The sequence below is a fragment of the Rousettus aegyptiacus genome, unplaced genomic scaffold, assembly GCF_014176215.1.
Source record: "Rousettus aegyptiacus isolate mRouAeg1 unplaced genomic scaffold, mRouAeg1.p scaffold_m13_p_2, whole genome shotgun sequence".
Lineage (NCBI taxonomy): Eukaryota > Metazoa > Chordata > Mammalia > Chiroptera > Pteropodidae > Rousettus > Rousettus aegyptiacus.
This window is the reverse complement of record NW_023416295.1, coordinates 28,280,307-28,305,556: the sequence shown is the minus strand read 5'-3', so window position 1 is coordinate 28,305,556 and position 25,250 is coordinate 28,280,307. Positions and strand designations below refer to the sequence as shown.

At 36.5% G+C, this 25,250-nt stretch overlaps 1 protein-coding gene across 3 annotated transcripts in view; it reads right to left on the bottom strand.

Moving 5' to 3' along the window:
• Positions 1-25,250, bottom strand: part of SATB2 (SATB homeobox 2) — a 177,489-nt gene that overhangs the window by 45,948 nt on the left and 106,291 nt on the right. For all 3 annotated transcript variants that reach the window (XM_016131054.2, XM_016131052.2, XM_016131051.2), the window contains exons 8-9: positions 9,176-9,388; positions 4,916-5,071 (exon numbers count right to left, since the gene is read on the bottom strand). In XM_016131054.2, coding sequence (XP_015986540.1) covers positions 4,916-5,071; positions 9,176-9,388 — 369 coding nt within the window. The remainder of the gene's footprint in view (positions 1-4,915; positions 5,072-9,175; positions 9,389-25,250) is intronic.

The window sequence follows — 25,250 nt, the reverse complement described above, 5'->3', positions numbered from 1 at the left end:
AAGAGAATATGTTAGCACATACACTGAGTGCGATATAAATTTCAATAGCAAAGAGCAATAAAAGGAAAAAGCAAACTGAATAACATGTTCATTATTTTTCTTTATGTAGTCTGTCTTTCCTTTACTTTGCTTTATTTTAAAAGGACCTGCCACAGAGACCAGTATATTTTAAATCATTTAGCCTGTTAAGCAAATTAGATCAACTATAAAGAGAGATTTTATGATAAAGATGTCCATAAAACCTGAGCTTGTAATCTACATCTAAAGCCTGAGTAGCCTCAGACTTAAGAATACAACTTAAGTCAATAGGTGGAAATATGGAATACAGGATTTTTGGCTTGTTTTTTTTTTTTTTTTTTTTGTAGAAACATAGCAATAAGGAATGAAGGTCAGTACTGAATCCACTTGATACTAATGTATACGAAGCATAGAACATCCTGAAACCCAGTCGCCATGGAGAACACAGCTTCTAAAGGGAAAATGATTTCAGAATTCTGTATTGGAGGCCAGAAACTCATCTTTCCCAGTTGCAGGGGACCACAGTTGTGCGTTGCCATCTCACTTCTGCATGTAGCAGGAGTAAGGGTTTGCCTATCCTCGAAACTAGTGGTAGCTCCCATAGTTTGTGGGCCTGGGAAGGACCATATGGCATGGACGAGAACTCAAGGGTTGGCAGAGGTCTTTAAATATTGGTGGAGATGAAGACGTCCTTATGTCATCTCTTCTGACATCACTATCGGTCTCTGATTACTACCATATCACTTTTACCCCAGCAGCATCTGGGGTTGGCCCTGTCAGTACCATCATGAGATTCACAACCAGGTTGTCTGTTTCTCCATTTTGCAGTGTCTCAGCTTCTCTACCTCCTGAATATAGAAAGCAAACCACTTCCACCCCACCACACCCCACACGCAAAAGGCAAACTCAATGCCCTTATGAAGTTTTTGCTCATTTGTTTATTTTTATTTTTTAATGGGGGCAAGGGAGAATAGAGATTAAAATAATCCCCTTCCCATTCATCTACTCAAACCTATTAGGAAAAGACAGTCACATATGTGGAGTTGAGTCTTTGGATATACAAATAAAGAAGGGCTCACTCTCCTTTCAAAAGAAACCCAACTTTAGATCATCATCAGCATTCTATGAGCAAAACTACTGTAAGCTATAAAAAAAGAGAATAGGGTAGGATATGAGATAAACAGTGAATTAGTGTCCAGGGAAAGGGAATGTCAAGGGAAAGAAATGTGGCTGAAGATGATGTTACAACACACATGGCCTGCCCTGGAGGACTGCAGTGGGACAGCCCACTGCTTGCTGTGCTTCCTCTTTCTGGATTTCTACTTCTTAGATAACATGTGATAAACTATAATTAGGGGGGAAGAAAGAAAGCAATCCTAAGAATGTAAAAGGGATAGAAGCTATTAAGGGACAAGGAGGTCCTGTGGCCACTCAGACTGCACTCTGAGGCGTTCATTCTCTGGTGACCCTTTGCATTTAAAGGTCATTCTGAAGTTATGAAGAAAATGTCCCAAATGCCTATACATTATGGCTCCTACTAAGGATCCTACTCAAGAGAACAGTCGCTGACCATTGGACATCCTATCCCACGAAGACCAATCTGAGTATTCTGCAGAAAGAAAAGGGAGATAATCCTCAGGATTTTCTCGCGCACGCGCTCGTGCTCTCTCTCTCTCTCTCTCTCTCTCTCTCTCTCTCTCTCTCTCTCTCTCTCTCTCTCTCTCTCTCTCTCTCTCTCTCACACACACACACACACACAATCTAAAATTGGTCCTAAATTGAAAACAAAGGAAAAGTGAAAGGTAAATGCACATAAGCATAACTTTCCCTCTTATGTTTTTCTTCTGCTTTTCCTTTGACTCTTCTCCCATGAAGAAAGGGGCAAGTCAGACAGGAGACAGTCAACAGAATTAGATGACAGACTGGCCATGTGTAACAAAGGAGCTGGAACTGATCCAGAGGAAGAGACTGTCTATGACCCTACAAATGCATCCTGATGTAACGCTCACACTAAGGAAACACACACACTTTCCAGTAATATATTTCCACCAACAGGACCATAGGCAAAACTGCAAAAGTCTGTCACCTTTTCAACTCCTTTTCTGAACCCTTTCTCCCATTGTGTCCCTAAACACTTATAGCCCTCAAGGACCACACTACCCTCATTCTCTCTAAGATTTTCCTTTCTTTTTCCTACTTCTCATTCAAAGCTTGCCTAACACACAGGCAATGTGAGGTATTATTCTTAATGGCTGATGACAGCAATTAAGATCAAGGTGTGAATGAGGTTTTATGGAGTGTTCATTTCTATTTAAAAAAAAATAAAAATGGAATGGAAGGAGCGATTATATACATTCAAACTGGGCCTGTAAGGCTCCAAGCCTACTCTAGTTCACAAGAGTTCCTGGTTAAAGATTCTCTTGATTTCACCTCCAAGAGAATGGAGAGCCCTTGCTCTTCATCTTCCTCCTCTGTCATTCTAATAACTTCTGACCCCTCCAAAAAATATATGACACAGGGAGGAAAGGGAATGCAGGAGAGGAGGGGGAAACTTTTATTCTCTCAGTCCTCATAATCCAATAAAGAGGGTGTAGCCACTTCCCACTGCAGCTTGGAGAGGCTAAGTACTTTAGCCAAAGTCCCATTATCAGATATATAGATATAGATAGATATAGATATATATATATATATATATATATATATATATATATATATCTTATGGACATGCATCAAATACACAGGCAAGGTACCAAATCATGCAATTGATTTCAATAAATGTACTATTTATGAAGCAAATGTCAGTACTTACAAAATGGAGTAAATAACTTATGTTAAACTGCCTTTGAAACTATCAGTTAAGTACCATTTAAAAACCTTAGCACCTGATTTGCCTACCTTGCCGGCCATTTACATTAAGGTTCTCCATTCAAAAACAAGAACGTGACCACTGCCCCAAAGAAAAAAGGAAAAACTTCAAAGCACCTTATTTACCCCCCACTTAAGCTCAATCTCACCCTTCAGTGTGTTAATTCCCAGAATTACACCTTCTTCCAGATTCTACAAAATCAGGGCTACTAAGTTCTTCAGGAGGCATCAAAAATTTGGAGAGCTAAGTTTGAGCCAACTGGCAAACATGGATTTCAATCAGCCACCTGAATTATTTTTGGAGGCTGGAGGCAACACCATTTCCAGAAGCCAGGGTGCCAAGTCAATAGGAAGATTACAGGCATTTTGAATTTAGTTCTCAGACTGTGGTCTTCAGTTTTTCTTGAAATCTTCTTATTTAAAAAAAAAAAGAAAAGAAGAACTGAGTGAAACTTTGATATTTACGTCAAGTCACGACTAAAGGGCAGGTTTGCAAAATCAATTGTGTAGCTTTTATACTCACTGCACATTTACCACATATGTCCTTTATTACACAGTGGAAAACCATTAAATGCACAGTAGTTTTGCCAAGTGGCATTATGCATTTAACAGCTTTATTCGTTTAACAGCTCCAACTCTCATTATATTTTGCCATGTGGTACATGGGATTTTATGCATTTAACAGTTTAGGAAGGCTCCATGGTATTTTTTTTTTTTCATGTATTTCAGACTATGGTTGGACATCATATTTTAACAAACTGCATTTCACTGATTTCATTGAGAAGTAATAATAATCTGGAAAAATAACTACATTGAAATTGAAAAGTAAAACAAATATTTCAATCCTCTTCAAAGTTCCTTGATATTCTATTCCTTTCCCTTTATCAACATCTGAAAAACAACTTAAGTCAGGTTACTGCCAAACTACAGTAAAAAATGCTAATCCCAAACCATATAATTAGTCTAAATATAGCATTTACCTATATATCATTTTTAAAACTTAATTTTTATTGAAAACCTTCTTGCTTAATAGAAATACAATATTCAATAACGTCCTTTCTTTGTAGCATATGACAGAAGATCTGTTAGGGATATGATGGACCATTTTACTACTCATATATGTAAGGATGAAAACATTTGTCATGAAAGGACACAGAAGAAATCAAGCTCAGAATCAAAGGACTCCCAAAATAATGCTTTAGCAAACTTGTTTCCTCAACCCTCAATTAGGTAAATGCCCATCTCAGGGATAAATAAGTAGGTACCTCAACCTAACCCATTCCAGGATAGGGTGGTAGTTGTCCCTTTAAAGAAATTGAAACAGACAGTAGATTCCATCAACTGTTGCTGCTTTCAGAAATTTAAAAAAAAAAAAAAAAAAAAACCCTAAGCATCTGTCTACCCTTTTCCCTGGAGCATTCCATTCCCCATAATCTCAGCATTCTGAAAAACTGCGCTGGATAAGCTTCTATGTTTTCTGTTAAAGATTTTAGCATTCACTCTGGACTCCCCCACGTGTGTTTCCTTCTGGAAAAACAACTGTATCCTATACATAAAAGAAACACCTGACATCACAAGGTGTCTCTGGGGCTGGAGAAGAGTGGTTATTATAACAAAGTCAGCCATGCCCCTGGTGGGAATAAGAGAGACGATGAGACCTAGCTAAAACATGGCCTCTGAAAGATCCTGTTTTGTACATACTAAGTTTTGCTCAAATACCAAAGCGGGGAGAGGAGGGGGGGAGAGAGAGGGGAAGGATACATAGCAGTGTTTAGAATTAGGAGAGAAATCATTCAAGGCTCATTATTTTTCAAAAAATTTCTTTAAAAGAAAAATATCTGGGTTTTGAATTAGTCTCTATTTTGAACTCCAGTGGAAATAAAAGCAAATCGTAGAGCAAAAGGCAGAACATGACAGGTTCCCTAGGGATTATTATTGTTATTATTATTATAGGAACAGATGTATTTTTATTGGTGGGAGGAGGAGAACAGCCTAATTCCAGCTCTCGCTTTTACTCTTAAAAACCACTCACCTGACTTTTATTTGCAGCCACTTTGGCAAACAGGGCTTGAGACACCTTGGCCCTTTTCATCTCCTGTTGGATCTCGTCATAAATGGCAGCTGTGATGTTGACGTTGGCGCCGTCCACCTTAATGGGGAGGTCTGTTGTCGGTGTCGAGGTTTTGGCCTACCAAGAGACCATGAAAATAATAATTTAAAAAGTGCTACATTCAGCCCAGCCATCTGTACAGAAATTATCAAAGGATTTCAGTCAGCTGATGCCAAACTGCATTAGCTACAGAGGGACACTTCCTGTCCATTATTCTAATCAGGTTAATTGTGATTGGAAATAATTGCAGTGCATTCCTATAGGACACACAGCATCCTGTAAAACTTGTTCCTTCCCTCACAGTATCCTAGGCAGTTCACAGGTAGGATGGCTACTCTGTAACTATAACCCATCACCTAACTGCAAAACAAGCGCATAAACACACACACACACACACACACACACACACACACACACACACAGAGTTACCTTTTTCTTTTGGAAAATAGCACACCTTGGAGGAAGAGCCAATTCTTTCAGAAAAAAATGAATAAATGAGTAGAGGTCTCTAAATAATAAATTATTACTCAATTTAATGCACTCCCCTGAGTCTCTCTCATTCTTTATTAAAGCTTTACATATGTCATTCGAGTATGTATGGTTTCTCATCATTATCATCATTATGCTTCCCACACAGTCACCTAATTTCACCTAGGAAATCAGTGGAAATGAAACAAAATTTCATTTCATAAAACTAGGCTTCAGAATGCCTTCGCTGTGCCGTTTTCATTTTCTTAAACTCATATTGTGGTTTTATGTATTCTGTTGTGCTCGTTTTAATTGAATGATTTCCCATCAGCTTCAGAGACAAATGAAGGTCAATACAGAAGGTGTCTGTACTTCTTAGGGTTCGGATAACCCTAAAACATTTGAATCTACTTGATCCGAAAGACTTGAGAGCATTTGTTCTGGTGTGTGATGACAGAGGCCTGGCCAGCCTTCCCAGGACCTCTGGCAGCAGGGCTCTAGGATAACACACCCCAATCCCTGGGCTCGTGAGTCCATGGCCAGCTGACTTGGTCTAAACTGGGTTTGTGTTTTGGTCTATACTCACTTTAAAATCACAAACCAAGAAGATTGTCCCCAAATCATTAATGTCCCTCTGTGGATGACCTGAGCAGGTTTGGGGAAATACATGGCATGTAGTTTGGACATTGTGGGACCATTGTCAATGCTGTTTTGAAGTCGGAATTATGTCCCAAATTTCCATGAAGGCTTTGATTCCTAAGAGCTCTCAGGGACTTTTGCCATTCTCCTATGACCTCTCGGTCTCATACTATTTTCTAATTACTGCAAAGAGATGAGAATAATTTATGCTGTACTTTTTATGTGTCAGGCACTACAAAAAGTGTTCTACTTTTATTCATTTAACTCTTTTAAGAACTCAATGAGTTAGACATTATTATTTTCATTTTACAGATGAAGACAACTGAAAATAAAATAGGATACTTAACTTACTGGAAGGACATGCAGCTGCAAGTCAGACAACCATAATCTGAACTCAAGTCTTTCAGGCTCCAATGCATGGGCTTGGGAACACTCTGCTAATGTGCCTCCAAAATCTCCAGTTTAAACCAGTGCTATTTTTTACAGGTATCTTCTTGACCCCAAGTTTGGAGTCTTCTTGTAACAATCCAATTCTGTCACTTTTTAAAAGAAACTGCTTTTTCTTCTGAAAATTTCTAGTTAACCCACAGTACGTGCCCTAAATGCACATTTTAGCACATTATTTTTGCCTTTTCACCTCATGTTTTCTTACTAGCCTCATTGACTATCTCACCTGACTGATCAAATCTTCTCTAGAACCCTGGAGGCTAAAATGAAAGCCCTCAGGCACTAAAATACATGGTTAGGAGCCCAGGCCGTGGAATCGAAATAACCAGAGTTCAAATCCCAGGTCTACCACTCAGCCATGGGATGTTACACAAGAAATCTAATGCATCTAAACCTCAGTTTCCTCATCTGTAAAATGGGGATAACAATGCAAAATAGTGATGATCCAATTCATGCAAAATGCTCACAATGCCTGACACACAGTAAGTGCTCAATAAATGATCTTTCTTATTCTTGTATTGTTGTTTTATTATTAAGTGCATCAAGGAATGCTGGAGGTTTAATTTGAAACTTGAAATTTCTCCAATTTGTTTTAAACCAATAATAAAGTGCTGATGGGTCTGGAAAATAATCTCCATGCATAGTGTAAGGCTGCCTCTGTGCACTATATTGCTGACTCCAACTAAAGACTGAATCAGTGGCTGCACCTCCAACATTTGTCTTCACAATGAAAGCTTTACTGTACTGTGAACTTTACTATTGAGATGTGTCTGTAAAGAATTTTAAGTAGGTAATCAAGAAATGTTTTAAAAGACTTTAATAATGTCCCCTTTCACAATGTTTAACCAATAGAAAAAGAAAACTGTTTCAGAGAATATGAAATGTAAGTGCTGTGACTGTATTCTCAAAAACATTTTGAGGAAAACATTTTATATTTATTTTCAAAAATCCCAACACTGTGAAATTAAATGACTGATTTCTCTTATATTTGTCCCAAAAAGGCACCTTTATCTAGGAATTTTCTAGATGGGATTTTCTATTGAGAAAAGCAAAATACTGACCCAACGTGGCCTTGTAAGTTAGTCTGGCTCTGAAAGCTATCAGGTCCTCGAAAAGATGCCTAAAATATAATCTTGCTAGAAAAATATTATGAAGAAGCAAGAAACAAAACACAGACCTGTATGATTCTCTAACAAGAGTTACCTGGTTTAACAACCAAGAAGCATGGCTGGACTCTCCTATAATGGTTTAATGGACTTCAAAAGTGGCAAAAATATTGGTAAATTTAATAGAAGTAAATATTAGTGCAAATTAACAACTCACCCAACTCAATAGCTCAATATGTATGCCCCAAAATTGAGAAAAAAATCCAATAAAAAAACTTGATTTATGCTCTTCCAAAGTAAGCAGTCAGGAGACTTATTTTTGGTCTAACAGTAACTAAAACTCATAATTCACTAAAGTCTAAAATGTAAGTATCACAATTTGGCAGTGCATCATAGAAAATAATCTTCAATTAAAAGTCTATTGCAGAGTGCAAAATTATAAAAAGTTAAGATGTGTGAAAAAAAATGGATATATATGAAAGAGCTCAAATATTTCTACTAGAATAAAATTTTGCTTCTATGCTCAATCGGTTCCTTGAAACTTACCAGAAAACAAACTCATTAAAAAACCAAAACTATATCTAAGGAAAAAATTCTTCGGTTTCAAAGTACCCATTTTTCTGAGTTGTACAAATGTGTATCTGTTAAATGTTTTGAGAACTGTCAGCGGGAACTTGTAACCATCAGTAAATGAGAAGGCTTTATCATAAATCTATTGAGTAGTAAATTTAAGGGAAATAGGCAGAAGGCTAGAAATGAATGGACTCAGATCTGAATTGGAAATGACTGACTTCAGCCTTTAATGTTTTAGTTAGGATCTTTGAAGCACACAGCATTACCGGGTGTGTGCATTTGCAGGAGGAATTGAGAACCGAATGTGTTTAAATTGTGGAGAAAGAAGGAATGGAAAGCTGAGTCGGAGAGCTCCTAGGGGAGATCACCCTAGGAAGCAAAATAATGAAGGCTTAACTTTCCACTACCATTTTCTAAGGGAACGTTGAATGATCCACTAGTCATTTTAGCTGCTGCATATGCATGCTTCCAATACACACAGGTTTCTACCACCCCCATTTTGTCTTTCTCAGATTGCATAAAGCAGAGTTTGGACTACTCTATCAGTCCCCTGACCCTAACTACCTTAACCCCATCTGAATAAATATACAATTTAAGGAAAAGAAGTGTGTTTGCTATGCAAACTCAGTTTCTACTCCAATTCCCTAACCCCTTTGATAACTAAACCACTGTATGCAGACATTGCTAGCCTACCGCTCCATCCACTGCTGCTCTCCTGCCATGCGTGGAAGAATGGTACTTTTTGTTTCTAAAGAAAGAAAAATGGCATGTCACATAGGACAAGATAACTACTTTCATATGGTCAGTGTCATATCCTCTGACTGACATGTTCAGTGGATTAAGAAATCCTTGAATTATATCTCTTAGTTTTAGAGGGAAAACAGTTTATCGGTGAAGGCAAAAGACTTCCAAGGCAAAGAGTGAAGAGTCAGTGCAGCAAATATCTCACCTGAGGAGTTCGGGAGGAGCTGGGACTGCTAGAGGCTGATGAGACCATGCTCACATTGGGGTTCATGCTCCGCTCTCTCTCGTCCTGGTATATGCGATCCCGCTCCACTTCCGGCAGATTGAGGAAATTCTGCATGGCCCTCAGGTTTACCAAAAGAGACTGAGAGGCTGTCCGAGGATCTTCTTCCTTACGTAGAATCTCGGACAACAATCCCTGATTAAACGGAAAAAAAAAAAACACACAAATTTTGGCCAAGTCACATCTGTAGGTGTGTGTGGTTTCCATCTTCCACCCCTCTCCCCCATTATTTGTTTGGTGTAACCAGCTGGCTGTGATGTCAAGAACTTCAGTCTAATTCCTGAGGGTTCTCCAGCAGGAAGATTTGGTGGGAATGTGCTTGCCTTCCGGGGCTGTGCCTTATTTTGGACCATTCTGTTCTGACACTTTATCATCACTGCAATAATCATTGGTATACAGAGATGCCAGCTAGCAAGGTAGGCGCTTGGGAAAAATTGTGAAGCTGCAATTACCACCAGGTGCCTCCTACAAGTATTTCAGGAACTGTTAGAACTCTCTCTGCTTGAAACTGGGAACACTTGGCAGTCCTGCTCAGCTTTAAAAATCTGCCAAGTTTGGTAAATTTAGTTCCGACATTTAAACAGCATGGGAGATTTACATCGAAAAGAAAAAAAAAAAAGTTTGGCTGAATTTCTATGTGACTGGCCACTGTTTTCAATATAGATGTTTCTTATGGCAAAAAATAAAAAATAAAGACACAAAGCGAGTGGCTATAATTTGTGTTAACCCTCTGATAGCTTCTCAATCCACACACATAATAGACATTCTTGCATCTGTACCACGGGACACTCAAACCTTTTTAGGAGATGCCTAAGCCCACCATTAAAGGAGTGGAAACGTAGTCACTTCGGGAGAGGGGCCAGAGCGCAACATCGGAGAATGCCATGATAGGCTTAGATACTTCCTAAATGTGTGATTTATCCAAATAGAAAGCTTTAAGTAGAGATTAGTGTTTTCATGTGCTCTGATGACAGAATTCACTAAGAAAAGAAAAAAAAAAAAAAAAGACAAGTCTGGAGAAAAGTAGTATGACTCCAGAATTGGAACACTGTAATACTTTGGATGAAAGAAAATCCATTTCCATTCTGCACACTTGTTAGATTATCACACAGAGGCATCTTTTTGCAGTCCCAGCTAACATCCCTGCTCAGGGCAGTATGAGATCAGGGCCTGGGATCATCGTCTAGGAAGAGCTGAGATGCTAAACTAACCTCTGTATCTTAGAACAGATGGGGTAACCCTAAACTATGAAAAGTAGATGCCAAGGACATTTCCACTGAGGGGAATATTTATGCAAAAGAAACACTATCAGATTTTGTAATATATGGCTTAAATATAAAAAGGCATTGGATGCAAGAGGAATATGTCATCTCTAGTTGGCCAGAAATCTTCAGGGTAAGGTTGATGATCTCTGAAGATAAAGTAATGCATTATAAAATAGTGAAGTGAATGTCACTTACAGGAAGGTGCATCACAGAGTTATCAGCACTCCAAGAAGGTAATCACCACTCAGAACATCATGTAAGAAAATTTTACTGTGAGGAACCGACAAGCCAGGATGCCATCAGATAGTTTTGCAACTTGGGTGTCATGTTAGTTTGATTAGAGAAGTCTTTACAAATGAGAATAAAATATGCCATACAGCAAAGCTAGAAGAAGTAGGGCTGGAGACCAGTTAATGAGTGTGTGTCTGTGTGCATGCATGTTCACAGAAAGGGCAAATAGAATGTATATGTACAAATACCTACTGATAAAATGATTCTAAGAAAATCCAGATTTCTTGTCATGCTTTTAGAAGCAACAAGTGAGACATCTGTCTTCCAGAAAATTTATACAGTCTAAGTACTGATTTTCTTTATAAAATTAAAAGTCAGTTCTACCTTAAGTTATCCTACTTCCATTTGCACTAAGCAAGCTGAAATATTAACAAGAAATTTGTTTCTAAGATAAAAATCTCCAACTAAATATGTGGAGAGGCAAGAGGGAAGTGGATTTAAAATCAATACTAATTTCCAATACCAATAAGATGCTAAGATCGATAGTTTCTGAGCTTTCATTAATGATGAACTCTGCACATAAAGGATGAGTTGGTCCCCTCCTCTCCCTCCTCTCTCATACATAATTTTAGCATTTTAATAAATCTCAGACTATCAAATTTGGGCAAGTTTTAGGGTCTATGTAGCTATATGCTTTATGCTACTTATTTATAATTATACTTAAGATACCAAAAAAGAGAAGTTTGTAAACATATTCTTCTTTCATAAAATTATTTTCACAAGTTGTAGAGTACAGTATGGCTAAGATTTTTCAAACTACATAGTAAAATAACCAGAGTTATTGTTCTAATAGACCAGGCTCAAAATTCTAAGTTCGTTCGCTCCTCATCAATTAAAAAAAAAACAAAAACAAAAAACATCACTCTGAAGCATAGAGTGTTTTTGTTTCTTGTTTTGCTTGGTTTACTTTTTGTTTTTCCTGACATTTAAATTGTAGAGTTCCTTCCCCTGCATTTTTTGCATGTTGGACAACTTTATAGAGAAATGAGTCTATCTTTAAGAAAAATCAAGACAAAGCATCCTTGTAAATGACTGATTATCAGCGTCATTTTTGAAGGGAATGAGACACAATATTTGTGTTTTAAAGAGCTGGTAGAATATACTGTTGTTTCTGTTTCATTTGCCTAATTGAAGATAAAGTCTCAAACCAACAAGGTAGCCAGAGCCGCCTCCATGTATGGCCCCAGAGAATGAGAACCCTGTTCTAAATTCTTTACTTAAGGTCTCATCTGTGTAGCCATGATCCCAAAGCAGATTCTTTTTACCTCAGACATTTTCAATAATAAGTGGCTAACTGGTGGATGCAAGAAGAGGGTTAGTTGTTTCATTGAGCCTTTTTCATATTGGTTATTTATAAGCTTTTAAGTATTTAAAATGGGATGTTTAAAAATAGAGTTCAAATTCTGCAGGCTCATAAATGTAAAGGGATTTTAGTTAAAAATCCTCATAGGGGAAAAAAGTCAGAAAAAAATCTACGGCATAGCTTAAATATACTACAAATTGCTCCATCTGATTATCAAGATAAGTAAACGTTTATCAGATTGAAACTGTCTTGAGTAGAACATAAATTAATAAATTATCTCACATAAATATTTCTGAAGCCTCTCCACTATATTGTCTGGCATTTAATTATCAACCAGACAGGCAGGAGGTGTCACCTGAACATTCCCATTATGCAGCCCGAGATCTAGAGAAAATAGCATGGCGCCTAGGCCCTGAAAAAAAAAAAAAAAAAAAGATGTACTTTTATGAATAGAAATGTCATGAATATTGAGAATGTGAAAATTAAGGGAAATTAATAAATTAACCGGGATATTGCTTGTTAAACTTTCATATCGGTAATCATATTAAAACGTATTGCAAGTACTGAGTAAAGTAGCCATTAAGTATTTTCCTCATTGTAGGCAACAGAGCCTTCTCAAGGGAGAGGTTAAAACAATTCCCTCCTCATTATGAACTGAGGTTATGTAAGAACAGGAACATGTTGACTGAAAAGGAGTAGAATGAACAAATGCACAGGATAGAAAGACACTAGAGACAAATAGCTCTTGGGTTATAAGGGAGTTTGGAAAATAAAAAAAACCTCAAACTTGCCTTCTCCCTAGCCTTCTAGTGGGGGACTTTGTAAGCTTCATATTATTTCCAGCACCAGCAGAGAATATCATGAGGTCGGTAGATTATTCAAAAAAAGCAAAATAATTCAAAATGCAAAACAAGAGATAATATAAGGCCATCTAGTTTGGTTAATATAGGTTATCTCCACAGATAAAACATTCAATTTTTTAAAAGAAAAAAAAACTGATGTATTTATTATTTGTAGTGTTAAACAATACTTATTTGTAACAAATTAAGTGACTTTACAGTTTCTAAATTTGCAATTTATGTCGATGAACTTTCTTACACTGAGCTTGGGCCTCTCAGACCTCCCCAGGCCACTCAGGGGCTGACTGCCACAGTTAAAGTTATTCTTGACCAGCTTTTAACAGATACCCATTCTTCAAAGCTCTCACACCTCTAGTAATTCTCTAGGATTAAGCTTTACCTCACAATGATTATCTAGAGAAACCCCAAATTTAATTTACCTATTACCAAAGAATGACAGGTGAGTCTTTTAATTCATTTCTTATTTACGACTTGGTACAAAGCTCAGAAAGGAATGAGAAGATTAATTAAGACACAGATTCTGCTGCCAAGGAGTTTACTATATGATGGTTTATAGAAGCACAATGTAAAAGATGACAAGTGTCATAAATTCCAGATAGAACTAATGCCATTTCAGTTCAAAAAAGGATGAATGTATTGCCAATCGCAGGACTCAGGGAAAACGCATTGGAGAGGTGGTACTTAACGTAGCTGGGTTTTGAAATATATACAGTACATGGATACAAAAATAATGGTGAGATTCAGCAAAGAGGGAGGATGAGTGAGGGATTGAACAGTATTAAAACATTCAGAGAAAAAGAAAGAGCATGACTAATCTAGAATATCAAGAGAAGTTTCTATTTCATTAAAAGCTTCAAAAAGGAGAGTATAAAAACCGATAAAGCAGTAAGAGACATTTTGAAATGAAAATAATACAGTCCACATTAATATAATTCTGAACTACTGGAGTATACACAAACTAACTAGCAAACATTACCCCCAAAATGAAGTGATATTAGATAATCTGTTCAGCCTTTTTGTCACCTGCAACAAATTAGGCTTTCAATATGCAAAACATCTTCCTTCCAGAAAAACAAATGATCATGATTCCATTTAATTGTAATTTAATGAGGCATAATTTATTTTTTAAAGTGATATACACCAGGTGTGTACTGAGGAAACTAGCCCAGCCAAACCCTAGTGCTTTTCTTTGGGAAAAAACCTCAAACTAGCCAGAGACTGTTTTCATTTCTGTAAATTATATTTCTGTTTGTCAAAGTTGAAGTCAGAGGTATAAAGGGTAATTTGTAGTGTTCATATATTTATTACAACATATAAGTTTAAAGTAACTTGACCCCCCCCCAAATAATACTCACTTATCATATAAAACAACTAGTTTGGAAGTGTTGGGTTCCAATCTAAACAAAGGGAGATATTGAATGTCACAGAAATCCCAAAGATAGCTTAAGTGACCTGTATACTGAGTCAAATTGTATGCTCGACATTTCTTTAGAAACATTTAGACTGGGTACTTAGAGAAAATAAGTCCTCTCCCCTCATAACATATTCTAATTATGAATTTTTGGTTGTATGAACAAAGTACACAGGCTATATAATGACAGTCCTCCTCAGAAATTAATTTACATCTCTTGAATTGAAACATATTTACTATTTAGTGGTGAATCTCAAAATATACTGTTTTAGGTAATAATTACATATCACTGTAAACAAATGATGTCATACCAATCAACAAAGTTAAAAGGCATAAAGATCTTCATTTTACAGATAAAAATTACAGAGGGTCAGAAGTAGAAGGGGCCTTGGCACTCATATGGGCCAAGCCTGCTACCTGCCCCTACGTATAACCTATCATAAACTTCCCTTAAAACATAAAACTTAAAAAAAAAAAGATTCCTCCAAAGGTAATTTTTTCATTTCCCCACCCCTCTTGCATGCTTATGTTAGCCTTAATTTTCACACAATTCTGAAGTGTCTGGTTCCAGCTGACATGAGAGCCAGAAACTGGTATCCCCTTAAAAAGACTAGGTAATACCAAATTCTTGCCCTCATCAGACAACGTGAACTCTTCAGCTTTCAGTGGTAAATGTACAGTTAATTGAAGCTGTGAAATCAGCTGCATGGCTGTATAAAGGACTGGCAGCCTACCATTTGAAAGCCGACCTAACAGAATCAGTTCTCTCCTAATCTCTGATCTTATTTCTTTTTAGACACTCCTGAGAGGCATTGCCCCTCTGCTCGAAAATATAAACAGCTATCCCTAGATCACATATTCATAATCTACAACCCCTCTATGAACTTGACTGCTGAAATTCATTTGTGTAATTCTAAAAATACTCAAACCCCTTCACCCGCTCCCTTGAGCACTGCTTAGCCAAGAAGCCAGAGTATTTAGTCTGATTTGAATAAAAGGTATACAGGGCACAACAATGACAATTTGATTTTTATTATTAAAAATGTTATGTTAAATCCTCAAAGAAAATGTTGTTATTGCATTAGTTTAATAAAACTTCTCTTTTATTATAATATTTCTTTATTAGAAAAGACAGCCTATGTATGTAGCATTTTTGTAGGATGGGGTGGATGGAATTGAGCATCTAAAGGGAATTAATACACTCTGCAAATATTAAATGCATATACAAGTGTAACATTTGCAGATAAATGTTGCTGCTGCAGAGATGTATTCTGTGATACACTAAAAGACTGTGTATATGTGTATATGTATATACACTGCAGTTGGCAATACTTCCTCCTTTGAATGGGAATAGTACTAGTTCTATCTTTTTTTTACGACACATCATCTTTTGTATTGTGCTACAATAAAACCTCTTCTTCCCATCATACAGTAAACTCCTTGGGAACAGAATATATATATTTTGTGCTTAGGGTTAGTTGGGGATAGACAGGAATATAGGGCTCTAAGAAGACATCAAATATATATTTTTTCATTTTTCTGAGAATTGGGGGTTCTATCTTTGCTGAATAGCCAGCAACAAGCCCTGACAGACTACATATTAAAAGCCTGACTCACATGTAAAAGATCAGTTTGGCTTCATCAACTATGAAATAGGAGATAGCAAGAAGCATTTTTTTTTTTCTGTGTGAAAGATCTAGCATATGGCATTGAGCTATATGCTAGAGATGAGGTGGAATTCTCAGTAATTCTTAATCAGAGCACTGGCAAGTGCAGCACTTGTAATGTCCGGTGACTCTGTGAGGCCCTCAAGGCTGTTGCAGCTCCATGACCTGATAGGTTGGCCCATTGCTTGAAGAGCATCGCCCTGGATGTTCTTCGCCAGTGTTCCTCTCCTAATGGTTCTTTGTCAGCCAAGGGGACCAGATAACTCAATGGAATTTGGTGCAGAAAGAAAGGTCTGTCAGGCTGGTGTCACTGACAAACCACATCCACAAAGCACATTATTAATCCACTACGATCAAGTTGGGAGGATTCTAGTGAAGGACTCTGAATATCTCTCTCTTATCCCTCCCAAAATCTGGAATACTTATTCTATTGAGCTATTATACTAGTTTTAAACCATCCTTGTGTTATGTTTTAAAAAGTAAATAAATTTAATAAAACCATTTAAAAATGAAAATAAATAATAATAATAAATAAAACCCTGACTCACCTTACACTCAAGATCTTTCCATTTAACTTATTGAAAACAAAAGATAATGGGAACTAGAATTTTGGGCCATGCAAATTCCATTTTAGAACAAATAATCCATAAAACCCATATCTGCAATTTATTTAATGAAACATTTTCATTACAGACAGCTGACTAGTAACAGAATAGTCTTGAAACCAAAACAGTCTGCACCTTCTTTACCACAGCTTCCTGTCCAAGCCACACCTGAACACGTACAACAGAGGAACTCGGCCCAAAACAGATTCCTGGCAACCTTTCTATTCTGTACCTCTCTAATTTATGCAATGATAGATGCAATTAGACCAATAATTTTATCTTATTTTTCTCTTTATTTCTTCTCTCATCTTTAGAAAATCGTAAGTACTGGAATGGGAGGCTATAAACAACCTATCAAATTTTGTAAACATGTTAGCACCAAAAAGTGAAAGCGATTAGAGAACAGAGCAGGTTCCCCTTGGAAACATCTTACCAGTGGTGTCCTCAGCTCTGGCACATACATGGTTTCCACTAACACCTCAAGTACCTGGCACCATGACTATGTATCCACAAAGTTTTGAGCCCCAGTTATTCATGTTTCCATGAGCATTCTGTGAAACAACTGTTGGCAAACTGCCCCCCAAATTTACTAGCTTTGGCTATTTTGTCAAAACATTGATAAAAATAATACTTTCTAAAAACAACAAAACAAACCAAAGTATACATTTATTATTTATATCTTGAATGTATCATATGCATTCAAATATAAGAAGTAACGCAGTCTATTAACATGCAAGTTGATTCTGTCCTGTAAAATATTATTTTTTCCCTGCTGAAATATTTCTGCATTAACTTTAATCACCTCCAGGGTTAAAAGCATCTGTTCCCCTGAGTCAATGCAACACATCACAGTACTTATTATACCACCATGAGGTTACTGTTTTGAAAGTCTGTTTAATCCTTAAATTTTACTCCTTGAAGAAGGGATTGTTGTGTCTTTTATCTTCTGCTCTATGATTGAAAATAAAATGGTTATGAGCATGAGCTCTGAAGTCAGAATCACTAGGTTCAAAACTGGGCACCAGTTGGACCAGGATTAAATAATCTTCCTATAGTACGGTTTCCTCACCTGTAAAATTAAGATAATAATTGTACTACCCTCACAAGCATTCCCTAGAGATCTTATACATGTTAGTGTTCAATAAATGTTAACCATCATTATAATGCCTAGCATAGTCTCTGAATGTTTAATAAATATTTGTTAAATGAATGGATAAATAAATACAGAACTAACATCAAAGTACAATTCTTATTTTGAATTTACAACTTCGAATATTCAAGGTCCTCTACTTATATTTTGTTTAAGTGTTTTCCCATACAGAAGGAAGGAAATATAAAAAATACATTTTAGAAAGAAAGATAATTAAAATTACTTGGGATTAAAGAGAACATAAAGGAAAATGTAATAAATTATGTAAAGTAAAATGACCATATGAATATTCAGGATAGCACTAAACTAAGATATTCATTTTATCCTTTAGAAAAGTAAAACAACTTTTCTTCCCTAAGTAACTTTATACTATTTAAAATAAGCCTTAATCTGCATCATTGCTTAAAATTGGGTCATATTTATTAGTTGATCATTAAATTAATTTAGCACATCATATCTAACTTAATAATGAAATGCAATTAAATAAATTAGAAATTACCAAAGCACATCATACACGGTATATGTATTGTTTCATGAAGGTTTTATTTTTTTCTTTCATGAAGGCCTCACTTTAGAAATACACAGATAGATAAAGATAGAGGTAGAAATGAGATAGAACTCAAGACGGACATATACTGTATGTTCACAGGTTGTCAGTGTGTGTGTACCAGCTCATGATGTAAAAAGTATTCTTTACTGAATGTTGCAATCAGAGAAGTTTAAAAGAAAATGTCGTGGTCTAGTGATAATTTTAGGTACTAAACTTGTATATAAAATTTAAACAACCTTGTAATTTCTAATTGACTTCAAATTGGTTAGTTATATTTTTCTCACAGCATTTCTGGCCTTTAAACTTAATTTGCTTTATTTGAACAAACACACACTTAACTCTAAGCCAAATGGTCATCATTTCAATCAATGGCCATGAAAAGAACACTCCTCGTGTATTATTTTAAATAAGCAATGGTGAAAAGTATATAAATAGTGGGATCTAAAGCTAGTGTTTCCTGGTGTTTCTTCTATAAAGATTCCACTTTAATTATAAACATCACCCATAATTTGGGGGGACTAGTCACATGACGAAGCAGCAGGCCTTCACACGAAAAGTGCAGGTCTCCGCTGAGCCACACTCACTAGAGGCAAAAGTAAGTCCTAATGGAGGACAGAGGTGCCTGATCTATAGAAAATGAGCCGATCACTCGTGTTACAGTGACAAAAGCTGACAAAACCATCGCCAAAAAGCCCTTTTTTAGTAAAAATGGAGAAACTTGCATTTTCTATAATTAGTTCAGTAATTAATTTTAAGAACTTTGTACTTAGCCAGAGATGGAAGGAATAGATAGAACAGTGCACCATCATGTTTGTTTCCTCTGATTCTTTAGTACCAATTTTGTGAAGGAGGAAGGAAAAAAAGAGTGATCACATTTTCTTTTATATAAAATGTTCTATTTCAAGTAGATTAAGGAATGGGCAGAGAGTTGCATGTTTCTGGCAGCTTTCAGTCAACCGTCTCTTTACCCAGAGCACAAATCAAGCCAGCACCTCCCCCTTGCTTTCTGGCTGAAATTGCCTAAACAGTGCTAATTAATGGCAGTCCTTACACATACAGGAGGAACTAAACTGAGACCACTATCTAGAGGGCCATCCTTAAGCCACCTAATAACTTTGAGACACTGCTATTCTGGAAGATATTAATATTATTATAATCTTGAAATCTATGAAAGTCAAGCCGGTGGTTCTGAAATGAAAGATTACCTATTTTATGAAGCAAGCAAGGCCATCTTTTTCCTACTTTATTAATTTAATGTTGAAATCAAAAGAGGGCATATTATTTGCTTCGAAAGTCAATAACATGTTCATGCCTGATCTGCGGCATTTCATATTTACAGCCCTTCTTTCTATGGGTGGACTTCCTCTCTCTCACAGGTTTCCTTGTCATTTTATAACCAGCTCACTGGACCATGGAGTCCAGCTCGTGGATTTACACTGTGTTCTATTCTTGCATGGCTTGCTGAGGGTCATATCTCTACTGGATACTGAGAAATAATGATGACTGAGACCAAAGGTCGGCTGAGAAAGAATTTTGAATATCTTAGAGGTCGAATTTCTATAAAAATAAATTATATGTATAATTAAATCATACCTATCTTCAGCTAATATGTATAAGTCAAACACAAGACTTAAAAAAGAGAAGTCCCCCCATCTCACCCTACCCCCAAAAAAAACCCTGACTGGTAATGCACTAGAGTTCAGATTTCCAAATATTTTGGTTGCTAAAATTTTCATTTTGTTGCTACATACTCTTCACTCTTAACTATGCCACTTCAAAATATAATGTTCAGCGAGTCCTTAGACATTTTTAACTTTAATAACACAGGCATGCATATACTATAAACATGGTGCCAATGAAGCATGAAAACAAAATCCATGTCATTTCACACGAAGACATTTATATTTCTAGCCATTGACCTTGCTGCCAACTTTCCTGATACATCATTCAATCTAATTTTCCAATCTGTTGAAACACTCTTCAGCTGATGAGTGACTTCATAAATTGTATTTATAACCCTGGCCTTAAGTTTCTTCAAATGATGTGGCTTTGACGAATAAACAGTAGATTTTTGGCAAAGACACATAGAAAATAAAAAGTAGTCAAATAAGAATGGATCAACCAAGTGAATTCCCAAAGGATTTTTTAAATCCTCTTCTCTATCAGATAAGACCAGGATGAACCGATTTCTTAAGCAAAGCCTTTGGCAAAAGGTTGTGAATTGGGTAACTGTTACTTTTTCATAGACCTAATACCAAATTAGTGAAACAAGATACCAAATTAGAGGTTTATGGTTACAGAATATTAACACATTTTGCCAAACACATATGTAGTTCTACTGAAAACACGTTTCTAGGAACAGGCTCAGAAGACCTACCTGAGACAGAAAATGAGCCTGAACTTTCTGAGTTATGGCTTAATCTGCTGGAGAAAAAAGAAAAATAACTAGACTATATAAATAATGAATGTGGCAAAAGTCTTGTTTTCAAATGATACAAACTTCTTATTGCTGGTTCATCATAGAAGAATGTTTCCCGAATTCCAATCACGTAAGGGCACAGTGGTACAGAGAGGGGATGAGGATCACACCTAATTTCCCCTTTCTGGCATTCTAATGCTCCCATTCACGTGTGGCAGGGCATCCATTCCAATGGATTTAGCCTAGTTTGGATCAAAGCTTCCTCTACTTCATTTAACAGATTTGCTCAGATGGACGGTCTCAGAGGAGAAACAATGTTAGTAAATGGGGGATTTCTGAACATATGAATATGTAGGTCATTGGATTTTTAAATAAATTAGAGAATAGTTTATCTATTAAGGAAGAGTCACTGTACATATTTTATGAATCCATGCTTATCATAGGTCAGTGGACAGCCCACAACCATTCATTAGAAATACTGTCTTTTAAAATACTGTCATAAGCTTCTGACTAATTCTTTAAGTCCATAAAAGTAACAAGGGGCAAAAGAATGTTTAAGGTTGGGATTCATAATCAAACTGTTGAAATGCAAAGATGTTAAGACAATAAATAGCCAACCAACTGATTTCATGCCCATAGGCCCAATAAGTGAAAGTATGTCAATACTAAAATAAATTCAGGATATAAGCAAAGGAAAATAAATATAAAAAAAAAAAAAGAAAACCGAAAGGCCATCAGTCCTATAACTTCTCAAAATTATTATTCGTACTAATATCATTTGCATTACTGACAGAGCAAATGGAGATGGGGCAGGGCCAAGGAGCAATGCTACTCTGAAACTCACATAAATCACGTAATTCACATAATTTGCCATTCGGACTCAACATGTATGGTTTTTATTTAAGTCACGTTTGGAAGATATCATAGGGCCTCAAATCCAGTGTCTGTTTTTGTCTCATTCTCTTTCTCTTTCTCTCTCCCCCATCTCTAACACTCAAGATCCATAAGTAAATCTGGCCAGTATTAATAATAGTCCACCCAATTCAGAGGGCTCGACTTAAATTAACAATAATGACGATATTGTGGTACAGTAAAAACTTCTATACTATTTTCATAATAATATCTTGTTAAGTGCTTCTGAGGAAAACTGGTGAGAGCATAAAAGAAGCAAGACACAGGAGGAAAGGAACCCAAGCAAGGTCCCTGCCTCAGCCTGATCCTGCAAAGAGCTCAGGAGAAGTCACACTTCAGAGCTGTCAATGCTGCAGGAGTCAAGGCAGACCTGGAAATGCTACACAAGTGTCCTATAGATGCAGTAGGATAGACTTTCATCCTACTGCATCTATAGGACTGCATCTATAGGACACTTGTGTAGCATTTCCAGGTCTCTGTCAGTGTGAGCAAAGCAAACTTCAGTAGCCTCGGGATAGTCTTTTGACTGAAGAGCTAACCAGCTGGTCCTAAGTTTTAGAAGTGAAAGCCCAGCGAGTGGGAAAGTGGTCGAGCATCAAAAACAGAGCAGGCCTGTTATCTGCCTCCGCCTCCTCTATTGTATTGACCACACCGTATCGCTTTGTGACTATAAATAACAGAAACGCTTAGAAATGTATCATAGGATTGCCTGAATATTAAAGACCAGGTCAGAAACATCTTATCACTTCTACCTTACTATTCTCATTGGGTCCTATTTGTCATAAATGTCTTCAGAGATATGAAAAGTAGGGCAAATCTTTTCTTTCAAAAAACTAGTAAAAAAGAAAGTGATTACATACTTTTATACAAGAATATATTTTATGTAAGGTCATAATGATAAAAATAGGCTTCTACCATCCTAGTGGCACAGACAGATGTGACATTCTGCTACACTCTCCATCTAGAATACATTAGTCTCATGTTCATGTTAAAGATTTTATATTCTGGCACTGCATGACATCAAATGAGCTGTTTCCCTTGCCTAAAACATGTGACTTAATTTTATCTTCATAGTTTTTACAGTATATGTTTGTATTAATAAACCAATAGAGAGATATAAGGAAAATAATAACTAATAAATAATAAAATCCTATTGGTAAAATGTCTGTCTCTGACTCCAGCAGAAGACATGACCTTGTCATGAGGTGTGCATAGGGCATCATTTTATCAAACAAATGTATTTTATGTTTTTAAAGAGTGTATTGATTAAAATAAAATGTATTAAAAGCAAGCTCTTGGAAATATAGCTTTATTCTCTTAATTATGTTATTTTTTTAATATCACCAAGTGATATACTTAGAGTGGCAATGAATCAGATAAACAAAGTAATAGTTTCTCTTTGGAGAACTGGCATTTTTAAATGCTATTTATTATGAATTTGTGTTTTTCATCTGAAAGTCTTAAACATGAATAACTATGCTTTTATGTTTTTTTTTACAATTCTAGCTTCATTTATGAATGTTGTGCATGTGATTTTATTCTATGCACACATAAACACACACATGCTATTTGCTAGAAACACAAACTATAAGGTGACAAATCAAATTGCTTTGTATTAAATTTGATAATAAATGAATATTAGATATAATAAACTATTTCTGGAAAATACTCAGTGGACTGAAGATATGATACATATCAGTAAAAGAACTGAATACAAGACTGAGATTGGCCTTAGGTGCTCGTCTAAAATAAACTGTTCTGATTCTGTCTGCTTTGAGGAAAAAAAAATGTTGAGATTTTTTTCTAACCAAAGATTAACAATTCATTTATGTTACTATCTATAAAAGTTCATTTTAATTTTTATTTGTTTATTATAAGCTGGCAAATTATTATATCATCCATAAATGTCTGATTCCACTCAAAAAAATCCTAACATTTGGAAAATCCATGGTTGGTTTCATAGGTTATCGTACACCATATTTTCCATTTAACAATGCTGCTGGCGAAACCCAGCTGTCCAACCTTGCTGTTAGTGACTACAGTATATACAGCAAAAACAATCTGCCTGCTGACCTCCGGCTTAAGTTCAAACTATGTCATTCTGTCAATACCATCTACCTTGATTAGGTTGGGCTTTATACACAACAGGTTATGCTCCCAGAGGGATGAAAAGCTTTCCCAAATTAAAAGCAGAATTTTAAAAGGAAATACTCATACATTCCTATGCAGTTTCCATTTGATATCCTCAAGGCTGGCCCATGAACTCAAGCTCATGTTGATTGAAAGTGAATGTTTCTTTCTGGGTGTAGCCATCTTACAAATTTAATGGCAGGAGGAAAATAATAAAATGTGTTCCATGCTTCAATTAGACCTTTTATAACTTGGCACTTGAAAGATGGCAATACCAAAGAAAAATCATTAATCCATAAAAATAGACAAAAAGGATTGTGCAGGAGAAGACAGACCTCCAGGAGTTTAGGGCCTTGGCAGAGCATTCCCTCGCACGAGCATGGTCTGTCTTTTGTCTAGCCTCATTGTGAGTCTTTTCTCATGCTTCATGCAATTTGGATAAAATGTATACTGTACTTGGTTCTAAAATCCGAGGTAATACAACCATGCTTTCAATTTTATCCTTAGCCAAAGGAACTGTATGTATAACCAGGCAATAAAATGTTGGCTAGCTATGAAATGCCTGTTCATTCACATGAATGATAGATGAAAGAACACACACACACACACACACACACACACACACACACACTAATACAAGAACTGCAAAATACAGACCAAAAGACACATCCCTCCACTGTATCTTGCAATAGTGTGCAACTGACATACTCAAAAAGACCAGAGCATTTCATAACCCCAGTCCAGATAACTGTGGACACACAAATGCTGCCTGAGTACTTTGAGTCACAAGAGAAAAGTGGTGGAGCAATGTCTGGAAGATATGCAGACCTCTGTGAACCTCCAAACTCATTTTCAAATGATGTAAACAGACTCTATCAATAACAGAATGTATAAATTTGCTAAGAGTCAAGGGAGCAAGAAATTTCACCTCTCTTAGTCTCCTGCCATACTCAATCTGTCAGCACCAAACCTCAAACAATTCCACTGCATTTCTTCCCTGCTCCCACTCCTGTAGTTCTAGTCTTACTAAACCATGGTGGTTGGTTCCATCACTAGTTCATATTGTTTAACTTCAGCTAAAACCCCAAACTACTTCATAAATCCTTCCACCTCAAAATGACTCCTTAGCACATTCAAACTGTCAACCCATTTCTGTTCTCCCTTTCAATACCAAATTTTGGAAACAGTAATTTGCAGCCCTTGCTTCTATATCTTCAATAGTTAATGACTTACTAACTCCTAAACTCTGGCTCCTGACTTCACCACTTTAAAGGCTGCAAAGATCTCTCCCAATCAACCACCGAATTTCATGACATGGTTTCGAGCTTCTCCCTCCCAGACCTCTCAGCTTTCCACACATCGACAAGACTCCTGGAAACTATTCATGTCCTCTGTCCTCTCACTACTATCTCCCTGTTCTTCCATCTCCACCTA